Raw genomic sequence first — 24,010 nt, 5'->3', positions numbered from 1 at the left:
GTTCTTTCTCTTCTTGCCCTTCTTGTACTGGTGGTAAAAGTCTGACTGCATAAATCCTAGGGCAAATGCCTAATGTATCACTCCGAAGAGTCCCTCCAAATGTTCAGAAGTACAGAGAAGAGCAAACATCCTGATAGGCCTTCCAGAGAAACATGTCTATTTTAGTAAGTTTCATCAACAAGCTGGACATTTGGTTTTATACTATGGGAGGGAAAATCAATTTGATACAATGTCAATTTCTAAAGGCCCAAGGACTGCTATTACCTCTGCAACACAAAGTAATAGAAAAATGGGGGTAAACAACCAGTGATTATGGGGAACCAGATGACTTGTTTGGTTCAACTAATAACTGCCAACATTAAACAAGGATCCTCTTTAGTTGTGGTGCAATGTACAACTAACTAAAGGACTCCTTTTTTCACCCCAAAATTCCTGGCCATACCATCTGAAATCACCAGTGACCACCATGTTGAACAAGCCTCACCACATGAATCATACTACAGCTATTAATGCTGTCCTACAAAAATTTCCTTTGGATCTTAGTATCAGCTCAAGTTGTCTTCCTGAGGAATTGGTATTATTTCCTATGTCTGCTAATGAGACTATAACACTGGGATTCCCTTTACCCTTGGGCTCCTAGGAAGCGTTGAGTTACATGTGGTGATCAGCCTCACCAACTGTCTTAGCCCTCAGGGTTAACAATGTTTTTGCTTCTTTCTATAGTTTTGACTTCCTATCTATATTGTACAAGTCCTGTATTATAAGTAGCTCAAATGCGCACTAAAAAGAGGGAGTGTAACATACTAACAGACTTCTTTTAAAAAACTACTTTTGCTTGGTTCCCAATGTGTAACTATTTCCCTTGCTACAAACAAAAAGCACTTATTTGGTAGATGAGGAAACTGAGGCACAGAAGCTCAGTTGCTTGAGGTGGCAGCCATTTAGTCGGCTTCTTGACACCCAGGTCAAGTCTTGAATTAAACCAACAAGTTCTATTATTTATATAGCACTGTGGCAGACCCCGAGGCATATAAAATTGAGAAAGTTATTATAGCTGAAGAATCTCAATATCTATGGTTTTAATTGATGGACATCCATTCTTCCCCAAAGTGAATAAAACTTCACCAGTTACACTGGAATCTGATCTGAGGACCATCAAGGTCACCCTGAAGTAACCTACAGCCTCTGACTGGTGCCAGGAATGTCCTCATTTCCCGAGGGGCCTAAGGGCTTGGAATGATCCATGAATTACTTGGTCTGAAGCCACACTGGAACTCTCCCAGGTGAAGGACAACATTATCTGAAGAGGCCTTTTTCTCCCACCATTCAGTACGCGCCAAGCTACATTTTTTTTTCTCTAGGTTTTTCATGCTTTCTCACAGTATCAACACATGGCAGAGGTACAAAAGTGCCTTAGGTCATAATGTTCAATTCAGCTGAAGTTCTGAAAAAACGATCACCTAGGACTTGCTGCTATATGACCTTGACTAGTCCTCCACCAACTCATTAACTAAATAAATACTTTTTATCAAGACTAGGGGAAAGGTAATTAGTTATCACAGAGCACTTTAATAAAGTGCTGTGTAAATGCTAAACAATAAAGCTCAGAGAGAGCAGGATTAACAAGAAACACAAGGATACATTTACCAGCAAATGGAAATTTACACGTGGTCTTCCCACATTCCTACCCCAGACTGCTTCTGTCAGCTAATGGAATAAGAGTCTTTAAAGTCATTAGCACTTGGCCTGACAATAATACACATTAGCAATATTACTCTAGGGAAGAAAAGAGGAAAATGGATATTTCTTCCTGCCATACAGACATCTGGATTACTAGTTAGCCAGGTGGGCAATAAATATTTGAGTACCTACTATATGCTAGGGACAAAGCCACAACAATGCATACAGTGGTGCACAAGAGTCCCTGCCTTTATGAAGTTTACAATCTACAATAAAAACTTTGTCTTATTAATAGTGGCACTTGCAAGAATAAAGGCAAGCACAGATAAGAGAGCCTAATCCCTGAAGCAAGGAGACAAAAGATATGCTAAGTGGACAAGGAAGCGTTCGGAAGTTAGGGTACCAGGGCTTTCCCAGCCTTTCCCCTAACTCATCAGAGGTACTACTACTCTTTTAAGGATTCTACTTATAAAGGTTGTGATTGTCTCTAAATAGTGCAGATTACAAAGGATTACTGCCCCAACAATGAAGTCAGCTGAATTGAGAGCACTAAAAATAAGATTAATTAAGGTATCTTCCACAACTTTTTAAAGGCATGCCATTGGTAAGATCTCAAGTTCGTGGGAAAATGGAGCTAAAGCACACAATAGTGACCTGCATTTGATTTCTGGAGTGTTAGATTAATTTCCTTAAAAAAAAAAAGCCATCTCTCCCACTTATGACAGCATAACCAGTGCAGGTGTAGGAACCTCAAAGACTGTAACTGTTCCTGCAAACCTGGCTTTGTTCAGCTTATACAATCACTGCACCCATCAAACACTGCAAGCAGAGAGAGAGAGATACGGCCTTGAAACACTGTTTTTATACCTGTGGGAAATATTTATCCACGTTCTCACTGGTCTCAAAGGTTCTCTGGTCTACTGTTAACTGGGTGCCAGGTATGTGGAAAGTCAAGATGTGGTTGGCAGCAAATGCTCAGAAAGCACTGGGGATCCCAGTTCCACCACTCTGAGAGCTAGTTAGACTGAAATCTCTAAAGCTTGCCATTTACTCTTCCACTACAAGAGAATGAGAAGGACATCCTTTGAGCTCGACCCACAGCACAACAGACGAAACTTGTTCTGCCTCCCCAAGAGCAGTCAAGAATGAGCAATCATGCCTACCACCCACCCGTCCAACTCACCCCAGCTCCCTTCTCAAGTGATCTATTCGCATGACTACACGATCAGTTTGTATCCATGACAGTGTCTGCTGTCACCAACCTCCAGATGCTGATGTCTTACGTGCGGAAGAACTAGACGACCTGAGAAGGTGAAAACCTTAGTTTTGTTTTCAATCTCATGCTGCCCCTATTGCTTCCACGGATTTTCCTCTCTTGCCTTCAAGCTAGCACGCAGTTGTTGGATAAAACGGCCACTGCTCCCAAAGCAGCTCTACTTGACTTCCCCATTCACCTGAGGGGAGGTTTTCTGTATACCTCCATCCCCTGGGGCCGGTTACAGGGGTCAACTGAGTTGGTTCACCCCCTCCCACTCTTCGAGGCCCTTCCTCCGGGAAAAGCCAGGGGCAAATTGAAGGCCCGGCCCTGTTGGGTTTCAGAAAGATCCCGGAGGATTAGGGCCTAGGGACAAAGAAAAGTGAGGTCAGGGGCGGCCTTTCCAGCTCCGGGTGGGCCTGGAGGGCGGCTCACCCGCCACCCCCACACCATCCCAGACATCGCGTGCCCCCACACCTCGTTCCTGAAGTCGGGAAGCAGCTGGAGCGCGAGGCTCGCTCGCGCCCCTTCCGCCAGGCCCCAGCCCGGGCCCCCGCCGCCACCCAGAGACCCCGCACCTTCTTGGGCGCCTTGGTGACGGTGGCCATGAAGGAGTACTTCTCGGCGTCCTCGATCTCCTTGGCCTGCTTCAGCTCCTCCCCGACCCCGGGCAGCGGCATCGCGTCAGGCATCGACATTCCCCGGCCGGCCGGGCCCGCTGCTGCCCCGCCGCCCCCGCCTCTCTCGCTCTCGAGCGCTCGGCCGCCCGCCCGCGCGGCGCCCTCCGACACGCGCTCGCCCACCCTCCCGCCGGGCCCGGCGCCGAGCCGCGTCGGGTGCCGAGGTGCTGGGGCGGGCGCCTCGTCCGCTCGGCCGTCCAGGACAGCCGGACAGCGGCAGCGGCGACAGGAGCACCAGAAGCAGCAGCGCGGAGCTCCGACCGGCCCGCGCTGCCACCTCCGCCGCACGCACACACGCACGCACAGTAAGGGTAAAGGGAGGTGACGCCACGTCGGGTACTGGCAGCTCCGGGGAGGGGAAAGGGGCGGGGAAAAGGCGCTCGGTCGTGACGTCACCACGCTGGACCGAGCCGCCGAAACCTCCCCCTCAGTTTCCGGGCCCAAAGGGTGAGTCAGACCCTTTGCGCCGCCAGGTGGCGCCATCAGCCCTGTGAGCGGCGCGTGGTTCCTGCAAGGAAACCGCAGTACTGGAGGGTCTTTGGGCTGTGGGGTTCCGGGAATACTTGGGAGCAAAGACCAGAGCCCCACGTGACACATCCCGCAGCCAGTGCTGGAAACATCTGCGGCCCAAGACAGCTCACTCACTCAACGCCCCCGCCCCAGGGCCTTTGGATGAGAAGCCCCTAACCAAGGGGCAGCGTTTGCTTCCTTGACTCTAAGGATGGACGCACTCAGAGCAATGTGGTTTCTGCACAACCTCCTCCACCACTGTCTCCCCTGGGCCTTGCCTTACAAACTTTTAGGCCACAGAGTTGCCTTACAAACTTTTTGCCTTAAAAACTTTTAGGCCACAGAGTTGATGTTATCTGGCCATTGGGATAGGGCGAATGGGTCAGAAGATGGAGGTAGGAGGAGAAATTTCCAGATTGAATGGTTTTCCGGCTTCAGCGCCCCTCCTCCCCCCACAAACATCAAACTGTCAGTTCTCGGCGCGGCACCGACGGTGTCCATGGGTCGTTCACATGCTTTTACTGGGCCCTACTACGCGCTTTCCCCTTGCGGCCCTGGATGGTAAAGAGGCATGTGGTACATTCCATGTTTTGCAAGGCTTAGTCCAGCTGGAGAGGCAAAACCTATTTGTAATCTAATGTCAGCTGAGGTAGCATGTCCTTTGAGATTCAAATGACATTGGCCTGAACTCCCATGTCCTGCGGAAAGCTCGATGCCCTCCCCAGGATTTCTGTGAATTACTGGGGGGACTTCGAGTTTGTGGTTACCTCTGGCTCTAGTTTTCTGCCTCATCAAAGTTTTATTCAGTATTCTGGTCTTGTGGCTGTTTCTTTAGTTCCTGCCATCAATTCACATAGGAACACAGACCCTGTTCCTTCCAACCCCCACCCCAATTCCAACCACAGAAAGAATGCTGTAACATGTAGCAGAACTTTTAATGAAAATTTGTTGGCCGCAGGGGAGAGATTACATCACACAGCAAACAATTTAAAGTCACATTTCTGAAATGTTCTGAAAAGTTATTTTGGCTTTCCGGTCACCTGGGATTTCTCACTGGCCACACCACCCCACAAAGCTCCCTGGCCCATTTCGTCCAATCTAGCCTCCCCCGTTACACCCGTCCCGTCCTCCACCTCACCTCCCTTCCTTGATTGACTCTGGGAAGCCAGATTCCTCCCTACTGTGCTGAGAATTCAGGTCTTTCCAGAGTTTTCCAAATTCCCACCCCCCTCAAGCTCACATTTTTATATCCAGAATCCCATTAGGTTTCTCAACTCTTTCAAGAAAGAGTTGTGGTTTGAAGCAACACTTTCCCCACTAGTTTACGTTCAAAGTTGGGAAAAGTGAAATACTTGCCTCTGGGGCCCCAGAAGTCTTAGTCAGAGAACCCCTGTTCCAGCCACACAGCCCAGGAGGCCGTCGGTTTGAAGGGCCTGCGGGAGCACCTGGGAGGACATGCGCGTCTGCAGATCCTAGGCTTTACCTGCTGGGCTCTCATCTGCCCATTCTTCCAAGCCCTCGGCTTCCCTCTCGGGTATTCCCGTAGCAGAAAGGACAGAGAGATGGGGACCAGAATACCAGATTCATGCAGAGGTGCCAGACTGGCACCTTTCTCCTCACCTCTCAGCTGAGGCCAGGAGCCACGACTGCCCACCCAGGACACTTTACAGCCTGAAGTGGCTTTCATTCTGTGGGTTTCCCCGAACTGTCGTCAGAGGCCAGGGAGCAGAGCTGTCTGCTCAGAGAGCAGAGGCAGAGCCACTGGGAATAGAAGTGAAACTCCACATCCTTTGAATAGGAAATCAGGTGGCTTAAGTTAGCTTATTTAAATGAATAAATAAAAGCATACGTGTATCCCTGCCCTTTGGATTTGCTGTTTTAAAAGTCTTATTGTCAGAGAGGTTAGCATTCGGACAATGAGATTCAACCTCTCTTTTACTCCTGGCGGGGTGGGGGGAGAGGTACCAGGTTGTCCCTAACACCAGGCTCACAGAAGGGGCTGTCGCTGAGGATGGGGAAGACAGGGCCAGGGCCAGGCCCAGAGGAAGCAGTACCTTTACAGTTTGAGTTAAGAAGGAGACCAACAGGTTCAACTCCACTTACCTGAGTGCCTGGCCCACGGGAGGCTGGGGAGGCTGACCTAAGGGCGTTGGGAGTGCTTTGACTGGGAGGTGGGATGGGCAGCAGGCCAGGGCCAAGGGCATTCCTGGAACCAGCCTGCTGCGGAGGACATGGGTGGCTGCCATCCCCTACCGTGTGTGAGCTGGAGATCAAAGAGCTTGCCCAGCCAGAGAGCGTGATGACATAACATCTGCGAGAAGCATTTCATGCCATCCCCACCACTCCTAGACAACCCCACATGGCCCAGCGAAGGGGTTGCTGCTCATGGATGACAAGATTGATCTGTCTTCAGCCCACCCCACCACCTACCTGACTCAGCACCTCTGCACTGAATCAAGTGGGTGAGTCAGGGCTCACTCCCCTGAGTAGCACAATCCTCACACGGATCAAAGACCAGGGGCCAGTGTTTGAGAAAAGCAGGGACCCAAGGATTGTTGCAACTGTTGTGTGTGGTGCTGGGTAGGGGGGGTTTCCCAAGGGCCTTGAGACCAGAGGGGATCCTGCTCTAGAAAGGGGTGGCCTGAAGGTAGACATGCCTTTGGAAATGTCACCAAAAATGTGGTGGCACTGGGGTACCACACGTGGGCTTGGTCTGGTTAATCAAATTCACTTTGTCTACCACTAAGATTGCCCTTCACATTCATTTTCTTTTCTTTTTTTTATTAATAAGAAGGAGGAAGAGAGAGAGAGAGAAACATCAGTGTGAGAGAGACACATCAACTGGCTGCCACTCACAGGACCCCAACCAGGACCAGGGACAAACTGCAACCAAGGTACATGCCCCATAGCGGGAACTGAACCCGAGTCTCTCTGGATCGCAGGCCGACGCTCTAACCGCTGAGCCAAACCGGCCAGGGCACATTCATTTTTTTTACTTCATAAAATATGCATCAAATACTGAAGACATGCCAGGAGCGGCACTAGGCACGGGAATGCAGAGGTGCTCGCATAGTGCTGTCTGCCTGGGGACAGAGGGTCGGTGAGGTGGGGTGGGGAGGAAGGGAAGAGCAGAAAGAGTTCACAGACAGCGATGCTGCCTAAGCTGACTCTTGACAGATAAGCAGCCAGACAAGGTAGAGAAGGGATTCGATGCTGAAAGAATAGCATGAGAAAAGGCAGGGCAGCAAAACAGCTTGGCATATTACGGGAACTGTAAATGTTTCAGTGTGGGTGGAGCATGGGGTGGGAGGCAGGGTGTAGTGAGAGCTGATGCCAGGGACAGGTTCTGCAGAGCCCGGTAAGCCATGGCGAATGGTGGTGCCAGCCACCAGGATGGGGAACACAGGAGGAGGAGCAGGTCAGGGTGGAGGGGCTGCTGAGATGAGGAGTCAGCCTAAGACGTGTTGAGTTTGATCGGTCTGTGAAGAGCACCGTCCCTGGGTCCCAGGGGAGCCTAGGTTGGTACCTTTCACACCTGCCTGCTCCCTGCAGGCTGGCAGCCTCCAGAGCAAGGTTGTGCTCTCTCTGTAGGCCCTTCGCCTCCTGTAGGCCAGGTCCCACTTTAGTCCTCTGAAATAAAAGGTGCAGAAAGCTTGCATAAGATCTTGGGTGACATCCTGTCTTCTTTCTGTCCCAGAACCACCATGGTGCACAACTCGGAGGCACCACTGACATTGCTAATTTGTCCCACTGGTTCCCAGGGCCTCCCAGGGGCATCTCTGCAGCCCTGGGCACGGGCTGCCCCGGGGGTGCCTGCCTCCTCCTTCCCACAGCCCTGATTCCCCTGCAACCCCTGCAGTTCGGCCCTTTCCAGAAAGCGGGCAGTCCCCCGGGGGCACAGAAAGACTCCTCCTTCTCTGCTTATTGTGATATTTATTTATTTTGCTCTTTATTACTGATTTGAGGATAATCTTTATAGGAAATATAAACTCCATGAAGATAAAAATATCTTTACATCTCTCTAAGTCCACTTCTGGTTCTTATCCATTTGCAGACACTCACTTTGACATACCTGTGATCAGCATGTCATTTTGCTTTGATCAAATCACAGCATTTCGAAATGCATTCTCCGTACGGAGGTCACTTGCATACTTGTCAGCATGTCCTGAGCGTTCCCTCATCGCCAGGAGTCTGCCTAACTGTTTTCTTTTGTTGGGCACTTGAGTGGTTTCCAACTTAGTGCAATATAAACAGTGTGTCGGAGTAGGAATCAGAGGGGGATGGCTTTCAGGAAAAGGGACAAGGTTGGGTCACAGCACCAGGTCCTGCCAGAGAGAAGAAGCAAAAACGTAAATAGTGGGGCCAATTGTACATAGGGCCTGGGAGAGGGCACTTTGTGGCTATAAAGGGACATGAGGTGCAGTGCCCAGAACTCGTGACAGCTGACTCATGGGGAGGCTGCCTGGCGTGGAGGGAGGCGTGGAGATGTGGCCTCGAGTCTTGACTCTGCTACCAACTTGGCCACTGGAAGCCTGGACCTTTCTGGGCCTCTGTTTCCTCTAGCAAAACGGGGTAACAGTTCTCCCTCTAGGGCTTGGGATGATCCCATCCAACAAAATAATGAATATGAAAGAACTTTGAACAAGTTACAAGTACTGTGCAAATGTAAGTTCCTAAGATGTGAAGCCAGGTTAAAAATCTGGAGGGGAAAGGGGTTATTGTCATGAATTTGGAATTCCCTCTGCACCCTACTTCCCCGAAGGACAAGAAGCAGCAGAACCTGCTCGCTGCCACAGAGGATGGTCATTGCTGGTGCTGAGCTTGTTCATGCTGGCATTGGACTTCCTTGAAAAGAAGAGACAGAATTGCCCCAGCCATGAGCAACTACCACTACCCTGGCCCCAGGCCTGGCTGCTGCGTGCCCAGCAGCCCCCCAGAGCTCCCTCACATTCTTTATTCTGGCTTGCACCAGAAATCCTGATGTATCTTTCTTCAGTTCCCTAAGCTGCAGCCTATAAAAGTTAAGGCTGAGAAGCATCTAGACATTGTAAACACTATTCAAGGAAATCTTCTGATGATGAGTCTTTGTGCTACTTTGAGTAGTTTTCTGTGTCTGTGTGTGTGTGTGTGTGTGTGTGTGTGTGTGTGTGTGTGTGTGTTGAGAGTCTACCACAAAAGCAAACTGCAGAAATTGTGAAACGGACCTTGGACTTTAGCCTGCCAGGTCTCTGCTGGTTTGTTATTTATGAGCCCAGGCTTTGTGTCAGGGAGTGTGCTAGGTGCTGGGGAGCCTACATGCAGTCAATAAGAGAGACACAGTTCCTGTCCTCACAGGGCTTGGAGTCAATAGCAGGACTTGGTCACAAAATCTGGGCCCCCCTAATACCTTCTCAGAAAGGGGCTCTCTCCTCACTCTGTCCTGTGCCCCACACTGCAAAGTCCTTCTTAGAAATAAATGGCATACTCTCCCTGTCTCTGAGACTGTGCCAGACCCCAAGATGGGGACACCAGTCTATCTTGAGTTCAGATCAATTTTCCCACCTTTGGAATTGCCCTGCAGCATTTAGAAGTTTCTGGAATACAGTGATTCTGGCAGATACCCTGCCCAAGACAGCAGAGGGTGGGCTGGTCAGGTGGAGGTGCCAGCTTGCATGGATCAGGTGTTGCTTTGCCTGTCTGTGCTCCTCACAGGCACAGCCTCTCCACCCCTGCCTGCTACCTGCCCTAGGACTGGAACCGGTCCTGGAATGGGCAGAGATGCGGGTCAGCTGCACCGATTAGACACCCTGTTGAGGGCTAGCAGAAGGGTTTGCCTTGACTGGAAAGGCATGAAGAGGTGGATGGAGTGGGACAGGCAGAAGCGGCAACTTCCCAAATCTTGGGTAGCCAAGGTCTTGCCCACTTTGCCCCAAAGGCCCTGCCCTGTGGCTGGTTTGTCGGAGCTGGGGGCGAGTGGTCCGCCTTCGGGAGCCTGCCTTCCTCACCCTCTCTGGTGTGCAGGGCGGGTCCCATTGCATCACCCTTGGAGCCTCTGTTCCTGGCTTTGCAGCCAGCTGGGCCCCTGGAGGAGGGACTCTCCTTGTTTTTCAACAAACCATTAACCATTTCACCCTCCTAGTCCTCCCCATGGCCAGCTTGAGTTCCCAGGGCTGTCCCTTACGCCTGTCTGCCTGGACCTCGGAGACCTCCCTCTGCTCCACGATGCACAGGGCTTCTTCCCAGGCAGCCTGGTGAGGGCTGCAGGCTCCACCTGACCCAGCGCCAGCCTGGCCTCTTCCCCAGGAAAAGAGTTAACCTCCCTCAGCCCCACCCTCAGCGTGTGTCCCATTCTGCAGCAGTGAGGGAAGACTCAGCCCATAGGATGAGCTCATGCCCCTTCCACACTCCAAACAGCCCCGACAAAGGGCCAACACAATGTTTTAGACCAAGAGCAAGCGTGGGGCCCAAGCCAGAGACCAGGAGCTTGGACGTTGGCTCTCCCCACAGCCCCTCTAACCTGCAGACCCACTTGGGCCTCTGCCCTCTTTGGAGGGACCCAGGGACAGAGTGGGTGGAGCTGGAGTCCTAAGGGACCCAAGTCTGATGGAAGAGAGTCCCAAGGACAGTGTTTCCTGCTCTTGGGGGACTGGTGGAGGAGAAGGCGGCAGCGAGGACGGCAGAGGCCTTCCAGTCACGGAAGAAAGCTCAGCCCCAGCACTGCCTTCACCGCCCCTGCCGTCCCACCCCAGGGCCTGGAACAGCCAGAACCACCATCCAAGCCGAGGCCTGAGAGTCCCTGGCTGGGCCCCTTGGGGAGGCAGGGATGAATGAGGCCCAGCCTGTGCTTCAGGGAGCTTGCAGAGCGTCCCCGGGCGGTCAAAGGCAGGGAAGCCTGTGGGTGGAGAAAGAGGGCTTCCGAGGGAAGAAACAGGCAGCCTGTGAGGAGAGTGGTTTTTGTTGAATCTTAAAGGATCATCAGGATGTCAATAGGCAGAAACGAGGGGCACTCATTCAAGGGGAACAGCAAGAGCAAAACTATGGAGGTGCCAGTATGTTCCGGAACATTGCCCACCGTCCGGTTTGACTGGAGCACAGGGAGAAGATCGACCTGCTGACAGTTCCCATGGGCGTGTCATTTACTTTGCCAGTGAGTCTGTCTGGACTCCGATGGGCCGCGGGCTTCCAAGGGGCAAAGACCTACTGGTTCCCAGCTCTGTACAGACCAGAGAGTGGAGGCGCAGAGCTGAGAAAGCTGCTGGGAACCATAAAGGACATTAGTGGTTTACGTGAGTGATTAGCGGTTAGTGACTGAGGACCAGAACCAGGTCCTTTCTGTCTTGGCCCAGATCAGGTCCCTTAATCCACAGAGCTGACTGGTCCAGCAGAGCTTGTCACCCTGACAGGCATAGGAGACATTTGAAGCGAACAGCCTGCAATCGAGGAAGAACACAGAGATTTAGCCGCGTGGGCCTTCCTCGTGGTGTTGCAGATAAGGAAGGGACGAATAGCTCCATGACGCTTGATGGGAAAGAAATGACAATATTCTCTATTTTTTCGATCTGGTGAGAATAGCTCCATGACGCTTGATGGGAAAGAAATGACAATATTCTCTATTTTTTCGATCTGGTGAGAAGGTTAATATCATCATTAGGGCTTCCTCCCTTGGCTTATTGAATCTTACAGAAATAAAAAACAAAACCAGAAATCCCCAGATAAGCAAAGGGCTGGATGTTGTGGAACTGGGCAGCTGGTCCCTCATCGGTGGGAGTGGTCACAGTCACAGCTGCTCCTGTGCTACGTGTTCAATGCTGGTGCTTCCTGTGTGTGGCACTACTTCCCCAGGCTACTGAGCTGCCCGCTCACTGGCCTCTGCCAGCAGCTGGCCACCTAGTGGTTTTTCTTTTTCCAGCCTCCTCCTCACAGTCATCTCCATACCAGGTCTTGGCATGCTGTGAGGTGAGCAGATGTTTGCATGCCAGTGGGGTTCTCAACTTCTGCCACTTGTGGGGTACCCTCTTCTGTGGTACGGGAAGCCACTGCCCCCACAGGTGAGGCTGCTCCCACTCTCGAATGGGAAAACCAGCTCCATCCTCTTTGCTCTCCAGGGCTGGAAGCTCGCTGCCTCCTGGGAGGATGTGGGGAAAATATTTCACATTCTTTGCTGAAGAATTCACAGCCAAGAAAACCAGATATGGCTGATTTATCAATCAAGTTATTCTGCCACACTCAATGTTTAATGAATCACCCTGTTCCACTTCCAATAGCAAAAGGAAAGTTCAGCCGGAGACAACCAAAAATACAGTAAATGGAATACTGTGCAAGCAGGCTGTGTGGTGACATGGAAAGATGGCAATGATGAAATTACTAGCTGAAAAAGCAGCTTTTAAAACAGCATTACAGCCCTGGCTGGTGTTTCTCAGTGGTTAGAGCGTTGGCCCATGCACCGAAGGGTCATGGGTTTGATCCCCAGTCAAGTGTACCTGGGTTGTGGGATCCCGGACCCTGATCCAGGCGTGTGTGGGAGGCAACCAATCGATGTGTGGCTCTCACATCTATGTCTCTCTCTCTCTCTCCCTCCCTCCCTCCCTTCGACTCTTTCTAAAAAATAAAAATAAAAAAATCCTCTAGCGAAGATCAACAACAACAAAAAACTACATTACAGTTTTTCATTAACATCAAATTACATATTTAGACTAAGATAAAAGAACTGAGAAGGTAAACACCAAAATGCTATGTCTTCTGCATGGTGAGCCTACCGAGCATTTTTCTTTACCCGTTTGAGCTTGTTTTCTTGTCCTAAAAATTCTGCAGTGAGTGTGTACTATCTTTTCTTGGTGAGTATTTGAAGAAAAATTTATTTTCAATGATAAAACTAATGCAGAGTCATAAAAAAAATCTAAGCAAACAGATGTGTATGTTCCATAAAAGTGAAAACCCTCTTTCTTGATTCTACAACCCCTCTTGTGACAGTTTCCCAGTAAAATCCAGACAACAATGACATCTTATGGGGTTTTGTTACAATTAAGTGAGTTAACATCTGTAAAGTGATTAGAGCAGGGCCTGGCATATAAAAAGCATACATTAATTTTAACTCTTTGAACGTATTTCTTATTTCATTTTCCATTCAACTTCACAGACATCTCTTTATATTAGGACCACATCAACTGAATACTTAGATAAAATTTTAAATCATTTTTAAAAAATGAAATAAAACAAACGAATAGCTAGCTGACTTCTTACCTCTTCCTCCCATCAGTTGGAGAGGTGTGGCCGAACATTCCCCCTTTGTCTACTTTCACACTAATGACCTGGGCTGGCCTTTACCATGGGCCTCAGCTAGGCTACCTATTCAGCTAACATCTGAACCACAGTCGTCCCCCCTACCCACAGGAAATAGTTCCAAGACCCCCAGTGGATGCCTGAAACCGTGCCTAGCACCAAACCCTGTATATACAATGTTTTTTCCTGTACATACACACCTTTTCACTTAAAGGAAGCACTTGATGGCATCTCTTTGGCATACTATTCCAATCTAATTTTAATTTGGCGTATTCCGAGCCAGCATTACTTCTCTTACACTTTGGAGCCTTTATTAAGTAAATAAGGGTGACTTGAAAACAAGCACAGTGATGCTGTGACAGTCAATCTGATAACTGAGACAGCTACTCAGTGACTAATGGCCGGTAGCACATACAGCACAGAAATGCTGGACAAAGGGATGAATCACATGCTAGGCAGATGGAGCCCGAGGGTGCAAGATTTCATCACAGCACTCAGAGCTGCATGCAATTTACAACTTGCAAATTGTTTATTTCTGGAATTTTCCATTTCATGTTTTTGGGCACAGTTGACCTCAGGTAACTGAAAGCACAGAAAGTGAAGCCTCAGATTAGGGGGGACTACTGTGTTTACACCTTCCTGGATGAGAAGGAGTAGAAGCCCTTCTAGAAATCTACGCAGTTCTAAACTGCACAGAAGCTTTAACTCACCTGGTTGGTAGATTTTATCTCACTTTAGCTGTGGCTGCAAAACAGAAGAAGGAAAGAGATCAGGTTGACAGTGCAGCTGTAGGGAAATGTAAATATGTGTTGCATCAATCACTGAAATTGTGTCAGCAGGGAAGACCAGTTTTAATAATTGGCAATAAGATAGTGTTATTACAAAAGTTGGTTGTCACTGCAGTCGACATTATTACCATCTGTATTTTGGATTCAGGAGCAAAACATAAATGAAATTATATCCAATTCATAGCCCAGCAAATGTCACTGACTCAGAATCCAGGAAGTGTCTTAACTAAGATGTTTGCAGAATCCTTATCATTTCTTAGGTTCTATCTTTTTTTTTTTTTTTAAGCTGGTTTTTAAAAAAAAAAAAAAAATTTCCTTTATTGATTTCACAGAGAGAGGAAGGGAGAGAGAGAGAGAGATAGAAACATCCATGAGAGAGAACGTTGATTGGTTGCCTCCTGCATGCCCCCCACTGGGGATTTGGCCCACAACCTGGGCATGTGTCCTGACTGGGAATCGAACTGGTGACCTCTTGGTGCATGGGTTGATGCTCAACCACTGAGCCACACCGGTTGGATGGGTTCTATCTTTTTTAAAAGAAAGGATTGGTTCATTAATAGGATATTTTATACTCACATCAGAAAAAGATACCACAAGAAAAGAAAATTACAAACTAGTATCTCATGAACACAGACTCAAAAATCAACAGAATATTAGAAAATAATAATAATAATAAAAAAGAACAATATACCATGCCATTGGGTTTATCCAGGGAGTGTAGAGCTTGTTCAATATTTGAAAATCAATCAATGTAATTCCTATATATACTATTTAAAGAAACGAAAAAGCATGATTATAGCAGTTGATACATAAAAAACATTTGATGAAATTAAACATCTACTGTGATTTTTAAAATAAATAAAAAGCATATGAACTGGAAAGAAAGAAATAAAACTGTCCCTATTCACAGAGAAGCCCAAATAATTCACACACACACACACACACACACACACAATCACCCAGAACCAATAAGTGAGTTTAGCAAGATGGCAGAATATAAGATCAACACATAAAAATCAATCATATTTCTATATACTAGCAATAAAAATTTGAAACCAAAAATTTAAAAATATATCATTTATAATAGCTTAAAAATGAAATATTTAGATATAAATCTCCTAAAATATATATAAAATCTATATGCTAAAAATAAAAACACTGACGAAAGAAATCAAAACTGCAAAACACTGATGAAAGAAATCTAAATAAAAGGAGAGACATCCATGTTTGTGGATTAGATGATTCAGTAGAGGGTAGATTTGACTCTCTCCAAAGGGATAAACTGAATTCAATACAAATAAACACTTTAGCAGATTTTTGGTAGATATACACAAATGTATTCTAAAATTTATACTGAAAGGCAAAGTAACTAGAATAGCTAAAACAATTTTGAAAAAGAAGCACACACACACACACACACACACACACACACACACACAAGAAGCACAAGGTTGGAGGAATCACCCTATCTGATTATAAGACTTACTAAAAAGCTACAGTAATCAAAATAATGTGGTATTGGTAATAGGAGAGACATAGATCAGTGAAACAGAAAGACACACAAACATGGTCAGTTGATAACTTAGAAAGGTGCAAAGGCAATTCATTGCAGAAAGGGATATTTTTTCCCAACAAACTGTGTTGGAATAGTTGCACATCCATATGCAAAAAAACAAAAAACAAAACCTCACACCTTATACAAAAATTAACTCAGAATAGACCATGAATTTAAAACATAAAACTACAAAATGTTTAGAGAAAACAGGATAAAATCTTTATGATCAGGGTTAGGCAAAGGGCTCTAAGACTTCACAAAAAAAGCATGATCCATAAATGAAAAATACAGATACATTGTACTTCATCAAAGTTAAAAACTTTTGTTATAAAAGAAACAAGGACAAAATAACATGCTACAGACTTGGAGAAAATATTTGCAAATCATATGTTCAACAAAGGATTTGTATCAAGAATATATAAAGAATTCTCAAAACGTGATAGTAAGAAAGCAAATAATCCAATAAAAATGAGCAAAAGACTTACACACTTTGCTAAAGATAAACAAAGCAAATAAGCACATACAAGTATTTCTACTATCATTAGCCATTAGTAAAATATATGTTAAAACCTCCATGAGATAACGTATGTTAGAATGGCTGAAATAAAAATGCTAACAATACTAAATGCTGATAAGGATGTTCTTATACATTTGAGCATTGTTCCAATATATTGCTGGTGGGAATGCAAAATGGTACAGCCACACTGGAAAACAATTGGACAAATTCTTATAAAATGAAACGTAAATTATCATATGACCCAGCAATTGTACTCATAGCTGGTACCTTAGAGAAATGAAAATTTACCTTCACACAAAAACCAGTTCAGGAATGTTTATTGTAGCTCTGCTCATAATTGCCAGAAACTGAAACAATCCAAATGTCCTCAGTAAGTAAATTATTTTCAAAAACCATGGTTCATCTATATAATGGATTAAAGTGGAATAAACTATTCACACATTAAATAACTTTGATGAATATCAAGGCATTATGCTGAGTAAGAGAATCTACTCCCACTTTCATTTTTTAAAAAAATATATTTTTTTATTGATTTCAGACAGAGAGGAAAAGAGAGAGAGAGAGAAACAGCAATGAGAGAGAACATCGATTGGCTGCCTTCTACGTGCCCCCCACTGGGGATTGGGCCCACAACCTGGGCATGTGCCCTGACCGGGAATCAAACTGGTGACCTCTTGGTGCATGGGTCAGCACTCAACCAGTGAGCCACACTGGCTAGACTACTCCCACTTTCTTTTGATTAGTGTTACCATGGTTTATCTTTGCCCATTCGTTTACTTTTAATCTATATTCGTATTTATATTTAATCCATATTATACTTAAAATGGGTTTCTTATAAACACATACAGTAGTTGTTTTTGATCCACTCTGACAATGTCTTTTCATTGGCATATTTAGATCATTAACATTTAAAGTGATCACTGATACATTTCACTGATACATTTCAATTAAGATCTACCATATTTTTACTATTTTTTATTCATTATTTTTATTCTTTGTGCCTATTTTTGTCTACTTCCTGCTGCTTCTTTTTTCAATCCTCACCTGAGGACATTTTTATTGATTTTTAGAGAGAGGGTAAGGGATAGGGAGAGAGAGGGAGAGAGAAAACATTGATCGGTTGCCTCCCATATGAGACCCAACTGGGGATGGAACGTGCAACCGAGGTATGTGCCCTGACCAGGAATCAAACCCGGACCTTCTGGTGTATGGGACAATGCTCCTATCAACTGATCCACACTGTCCAGGGCTGGCTATTGTGGTATTAATTGAGTGTTTTATATGATTCCATTTTTTTCTCTTTTCTTAGTATATCAATTATACTTCTTTTTAAATTTTTTATTATTTTTTTAATCCTCACCTGAGGATTTTTCCATTTATCTTCAGACAGAATGGAAAGGAGGGAAGGAGAGAGAGAGAGAGAGACAGACAGACAGACAGACAGACAGACAGACATCGGTTGGTTGCCTCCCACATGACCCTGACAGGGCCTGGGACAAACCGAAACCAAGGTACGTGCCCTTGGCCAGAATCGAACTACAGATTCTTTGGTTTGTGGGCCGATGCTCTAACCGCTGAGCGAAACCGGCCAGGCCTTAAATTTTTTATAGTGGTTGCCCTAGAGTTTGCAATATACATTTACAACTAATCCAAGTCAACTTTCAAATAACACTATACACTGCAGAAGTAGTGAAACTATCTTATAATAACAAATATTCCTAATTTCTCCCTCCTGTTCATTGTCTTTACTGTCATTCATTTCACTTATACATAAACATATTATGTGTGTATATATAATAGGTGTATGCATTACATATATACGCACATAATCAAATACATCGTTGCTATTATTATTGAACAAACTGTTATCTGTTAGATCAACTAGAAAAAGAAAAGTTTTAATTTTACCTTTACTTATTCCTTCTTCAATGCTCTCCCTTTTGTAAAATGTAGATTTGACTTTTTAACCTATATAATTTTTCTTCTCTGTGAAGAACTTCCTACAAGTCTGATCTACTGGTAACAAATATCCTCAATTTTCGTTTGTCTCAGAAAGTCTTTATTTCTCCTTCACTTTTGAAAGATAATTTCATAAAGTACAGAATTCTAGGTGGGTTTTTTTTTCTCTCTCTCAACACTTCAAAGATATCACTCTACTGTCTTCTTGCTTGCATGGTTTCTGAGAAGTCAAATTAATTCCTATCATTATTTGTTTTATTATTATTATTATTATTACTTTGGTTAATCCTCACCTGAGGATATTTTCCCACTGATTTTTAGAGAAAGTGGAAGGGAGGGAGGGAGAGAGAGAGAAACATCAATGTGAGAGAGACATATCAACTGGTTGCCTCCTGCATGCCCCCAACCAGGGTGAGGATTAAACCTGCAACCCAGATACGTGCTCTTGACCAGAATCAAACCCAAGACTTTTTTGTCCGTGGGCAGAAGCTCTAACTGCTGAGCCAAACCAGCCAGGGCTTAACTCCTATCTTGAATCCTCTATAGGTAGGGTGTTTTTCCTTTGGCTTCTTACAAGATTTTTTGCATCTTTGATATTTATGCAACTTGAATATGATATGCTTAAGTGTGGGTTTGGGGGCATTTACCCTCACTGGTGTTCTCTGAGCTTTTTGGATCTGTGGTTTGGCATCTGACATTGATTTGGGGGAAGTTCTCAGTCATGACTGCTTCAAATATTCCTTCTGTTCTTTTCTCTTTTTCTTCTTTTGGTATTCACATTATGCAAATTAACTCTTTTTATATTATCCCATAGTTCTTGGATATTCTATTCCTTTTTTTTCCAGTCTTTTTTTTCTCTTTGATTTTTATTTTGGAAGTTTCTATTGACATAGTCTCAATCACAGAGATTTTCCCTCAGCAGTGTCCAGTCAATTAATAAACCCATCAAGCACATTCTTTTGACCTATAGCATTTAAAAAATTCTTTCTTAGACTTCCCATCTCTTAGTTTACATTACCCATCTGTTCTTGCATATTGTCTGCTTTATCCATTAACACCCTTAGTATATTAATCATAGTTGTTTTAAATTCCTGGTCTGATAATTCTAACATTCCCTGCCATAGATCAGTCTGGTTCTCATGCTTGTTCTGTCGCTTCTAACTGTAAATTTTGCCTGTGGTATGCCTTGTAATTTGTTGTTGTTGTTGTTGAAAGCCAGACCTGGTATTTGGGGTAAAAGGAGCTCTGGTAAATAGGCCTTTACTAGTGCGGTGGTGAGGTGTGGGGGAGGGGGAAGTATTCTACAGTCCTGTGATTAGGTCTCACTCTTCCAGCAAGTCTGTGTCCCTGAGCTGTGAACTTCACAAGTGCTTCTCAGTTTTCTCTCCCCTCTGGTGGGACAAGGTGGCTAGGGTGGGCTGGAGTTGGGTATTTCCCTTCCCCAGGTTAAAACCTCAACAGGTTCAGCTCTGGTAAAAATAGTCTCTCCTGAAAGCAGGCCTTGTGAAGAACAGAATGCTCCGGCATATTTTAACCTGGTCACTTCCCCTCCCCCTGCTGGAAGCATGAGGGCATCTTCCCTCTGAGAGCCTGGTAGAGCTTCTGGAGCTAAAACAAAACAAAAGCACAGGGATCCCCCATGCCTGACCCCCTTGGAGTTTTTAACTCAGGCCAGTCAACACTTAGCCCCCAACAATCTGTCAATTAGATTTTAGGTTTTCCTACTTTGCTGCTGGTTCCCACGGAGGTTTCTGCTCTGGTAAATTGTGTCATCTGTATCTGCCTGCCTATTTTCCTAATTTTGAGGGCAGCAGTTTGCCCTGTGACCCTACTTCTCTGCTGAATCTAAGAGTTGTTGAATTTTCAGTTTGTTCAGCTCCTTACTTGTTAGAATAGAGTGATGATTTCCAAGCTCCATACATATGCTGGACCGGAAACCAGAAGTCAACTTTATGCTAATTAAAAAAATACAAGATTCTTAAAAATGGTTAAAAGGTAAATTTTATGTTATGCATATTTTACCACAATAAAATTGTTGTTGTTGTGAATCCTCACCCGAGGGTCTTTTTCCATTGATTTTTAGAGAGAAGAGAGAGATACATTAATTGGCTGCGTCCTGCACGACCCCAACCAGGGCTGGGGATCGAACCTGCAACCCTTCTGTCTGTGGGCCGACACTCTAACCACTGAGCAAAACTGGCCAGGACATAAAAATGTTTAAGTAATTTTTAAAAAGAAAGGAATGAGAAATTATAACTGGGCAACAGGTTGTAAGGAATAAGATGATTTTTCCAAATGCTTGCAAGATAGCTCTACTTGATAATACCACCCACACATCAAATTAAACATATTTTGAATCCCTTTAACTTACTTTATCCCCTATGTTGCCCCCCCTCCCCAAATTCTGTGTTCTTGCCTTTCGTTACAATGACGCCTTTCTGCTGGTCACCCAGGCTCTCACCCTCCCACCACCTGGACCACGCTCTCTCTCAGCCTGCCTTTCTGTTGCCATGTCATGTCTATTAGGTGTCCATAAATCAGCTGCACATCCATTTCCTTCCCTCCTGTTCCTCCTCCATTCATTACCAATTGTCAGGACTTTTGCAGTTGCTTCCTAACACCTCCCTCCCTTAAGAGTCGGCTTTGGCATGAGACCAATCTTTAATTTAAATCCTGGCTCTGCCACTTATCACCATTTGACTTTGGGCATTTAATATTTAATCCCTTTGAACCCCAGGCATTATTTGTAGAATTGAGGTAATGATATATTCCACTCACAGGGTGATTGTGAGGATTGGAAAACACCATATGCCAGGCACTTAGTCTTAAATGCACTATTACCCTTATTGAATGAGACAGTGTATATAAAGCACTTGGCATGGTGCTAGGTGCATGGTAAGTACCCAATCATTGTTGGCTGCTTTATATAATTATTCTTTTGTCTCAGTCCATTCTAGGCACTACTGTCAAATTAATTTTTTCTGATGAGCAGTTTAGATTGTGTCTATCTCTTGCTCAAAATCTTTCTTGGACTCCCGCTTGCCTATAGAAATAAGCCTAAACTCCTTTGCCAAAAAACCAACAACTTCTTGATTGGTATCCTGTTATCTTCCAGATTTTATCTACTGAATTCCACTTCTCACTGGGCCTATTACATATCTCTGGCTTTCCTTCCTCTTTAGCTTGTTTAAACTGTTCTCTCTCCCTGGAATGTCCTTCCTCCTCCCCTTTTGCTCAGTAAATATTTGCTGAGTAAATAGATGTCCTTTGGAACAGCTCGCCTAGAGAAGCCAGTTCTTATCCCTACCACATACCCACTGTGTGGTGGAGATACACAGGGCAGGTTACGTTTGTTTTCAGCAGGACTCTCAGTGAGGGAGACATAGACACAAATGGAGAAGTTTTAAAGAAGTCACCCCAGCTTCACAAGCCCCTCAACCCTTCCCGGATACCGATGCCACATAATACTGATGCCAAGAGGTGAGACTGCTCAACTCCTCCTGTTCAGTGAACCCCTCAGTTCAGGAGATACAGTACCTACTGAGCACCTGCCAAGTACTCTGCAACTTACTGGGGGCTGTGGGAGTCCAAGCACAGGTGAGACCATCCAGCTGGTGGAGAGAAGGCTTGCGTGACAATGGCAAACAGTGCCAGGAATTCAGAATTCAGTTCTAAGTTCTGTGACGCCAAAGAGAAATCTTTGACCAGGATGAGCCTGGGCATTGACAAGGGGTAAAGGGGCTGCAGGCAGAGGAAGCTTTGTGACTGACAGCCGTACCTGGGGTGAGTCTCCATGTCTTGCATGCTTTGAGAATGCATGGTATGCTAAGGCAAATATCTGATGTGTGCTGGGGAAATGCAAACCAACGAAATTCTCTATTCATGTCACAAGCCAGGCAGCTTTCTGAAAACCAGTGGTAACATGCTGCTGCTGATGGGATGGGTATAGGTGAAGACCTTTTCCCCCCAGAACCAGCTCTCCACACCCACTATAGTCCATTTAGTCCCACATAATTCAGTGTTTAAAATGCTAAGACATGTTTAACAACAGTCGGAGCAATAAGAACAAGTCGATTAAAAAAAAAGGCAGGGACAAATGTAGCCTTGGACTTTACTCAAGACCTTAACCCAGCTTAACTCACTGCCTAGGTTTCTTACAGTTCTTGAAACTAGACTTTATTCCCAGAAGATTCTCAGATCCTGGGTTATTCGTATAGGTTAAAGTTAAGCCTGGAGCACAAACTTTGAAACCAGATGGATTTGGGTTGAATCCAGCTCAACCCCTTACCAGCTCCCTGACCCTGAAACTCAGAAGAGTGCTCTGAGGTTCAGTTTCCTCATTTTGGCAATTGGGTGATACCACCGATGTTAAGGTATGTTGTAAGGATTTCGTGAAATGATGTGTGTGGAGTTCTGGACAAAGAAGGTATTCAATATTTGAAGGTAATCATCACCATAGCAATTACTGGAGGTCCCCCCCAACCTCCAAAACTCTATTCTATGCCCAAACTATCTCTTCCAAAGTTACCTAAACTCTAAATTTAGCATCTTCCTCCGTATATTCCCTACACCTCCTAATAACAATAAATAAGAATAAGAATAGCAACAGGACAACTATTATACAGGGCATACTACATGCCCTGTGGTGGGACTTTCAAAACCTTATATACATAAGTTTTCTCTAGAATTGTTTGGGTCTACCTTCCCTTCAGAACCTCAGTTGCTTGCTCAATGGAGTTTCCTGGCCACTGCCCAAGTTGCTTTGTCCCCAACAACTCTGCCTAGCTTGTCCTCCACCAGGATGGACTAGGGCCACAGTTGCATTGTTGCTGGATCTGGAAGGTGTGTCTCTCCCCTCTTCTAGGCTGAGATGAAGCACTGTGCAGCAGGACATAGGATCTGACTTCCCCACCAGCTGTGCAGTGTGCTGCAACCCAGGAGTGCAGGGCAGTTTATGCCCTGCAGGGCAAATGTTGACCTACGAGAGGAGGCAGATGGGAGGGAATTGACGAATAAAATCCTTTCCTCTGTTTCTGTTGCCTTAGGTGATGTATCAGTGAAAATTCTGCTGCGTATGATGTCTGAAATTTTGTTGCCTACATTTTCTTCTAGGATTTTTATGGATTCATGAGTCACATTTAAGTCTTTTATCCATTTTGAGTTTATTCTTGATCCCACTTCTAGGAATATACCCTAAGAAGCCTGAAACACCAATCAGAAAGAATATGTGCACCCCCATGTTCATACCAGCACTATTTACAATAGCTAAGATCTGGAAACAGCTCAAATGTCCATCAGTTGACGAATGGATAAAAAAGCTGTGGTACATATACACAATGGAGTACTATGCAGCTATAAGAAAGAAAGATCTCTTATCCTTTGAGATGACATGGAGGGCCCTGGAGAGTATTATCCTAAGCAAAACAAGCCAAGCAGAGAAAGACAAGTATCATATGATCTCACTTATTTGTGGAATATAATGAACATAACAGTCTGAGGAACAGGGTAGAACCAGAGACTTGGAAATGGGGTACAGACTGACAATCCCCAGAAGAGGGGGTGGTGGGGAGGTAAACCACAGAATTTATATGCATGGATGCATGAACAATGGACATGGACAACAAAGCTGGGGACAGGATGGGGAGGGAGGGGGAAGGGGTATCAGTGGGGGGAGAAACATCTGTAACAAAAATAAATTAATTAATTAAATTTAAAAAAATCCTTTCCTCCCCATTCTCACCCTCCCCCAGCCCCAAATTGACATAACAGAGATGATCTGTTTGATTGTCTCTGTTTCCTCCTGAGTAC

The 24,010-nt window shown here is 45.4% G+C and overlaps 1 protein-coding gene across 2 annotated transcripts in view; it reads right to left on the bottom strand.

Annotated features, from left to right (window-relative positions):
* The window catches only part of AHCYL1 (adenosylhomocysteinase like 1), a 38,366-nt gene extending 34,382 nt beyond the window's left edge, over positions 1 to 3,984 (bottom strand). The window contains exon 1 of one of the 2 annotated variants that reach the window (XM_036272293.1): positions 3,514 to 3,984. In XM_036272293.1, the coding sequence (XP_036128186.1) occupies positions 3,514 to 3,633 (120 nt within the window). In that variant the 5' untranslated portion in view covers positions 3,634 to 3,984. Of the gene's footprint in view, positions 1 to 2,863; positions 3,375 to 3,513 lie in introns of those variants that run through there. The other variant, XM_036272294.1, reaches the window with a different exon arrangement.
* Between the last annotated feature and the right edge of the window lie 20,026 nt (positions 3,985 to 24,010).

Source organism: Molossus molossus, unplaced genomic scaffold (genome assembly GCF_014108415.1).
Source record: "Molossus molossus isolate mMolMol1 unplaced genomic scaffold, mMolMol1.p scaffold_m16_p_20, whole genome shotgun sequence".
In the NCBI taxonomy this organism is placed as follows: domain Eukaryota; kingdom Metazoa; phylum Chordata; class Mammalia; order Chiroptera; family Molossidae; genus Molossus; species Molossus molossus.
This window is presented reverse-complemented; position numbering and strand designations above follow the sequence as displayed.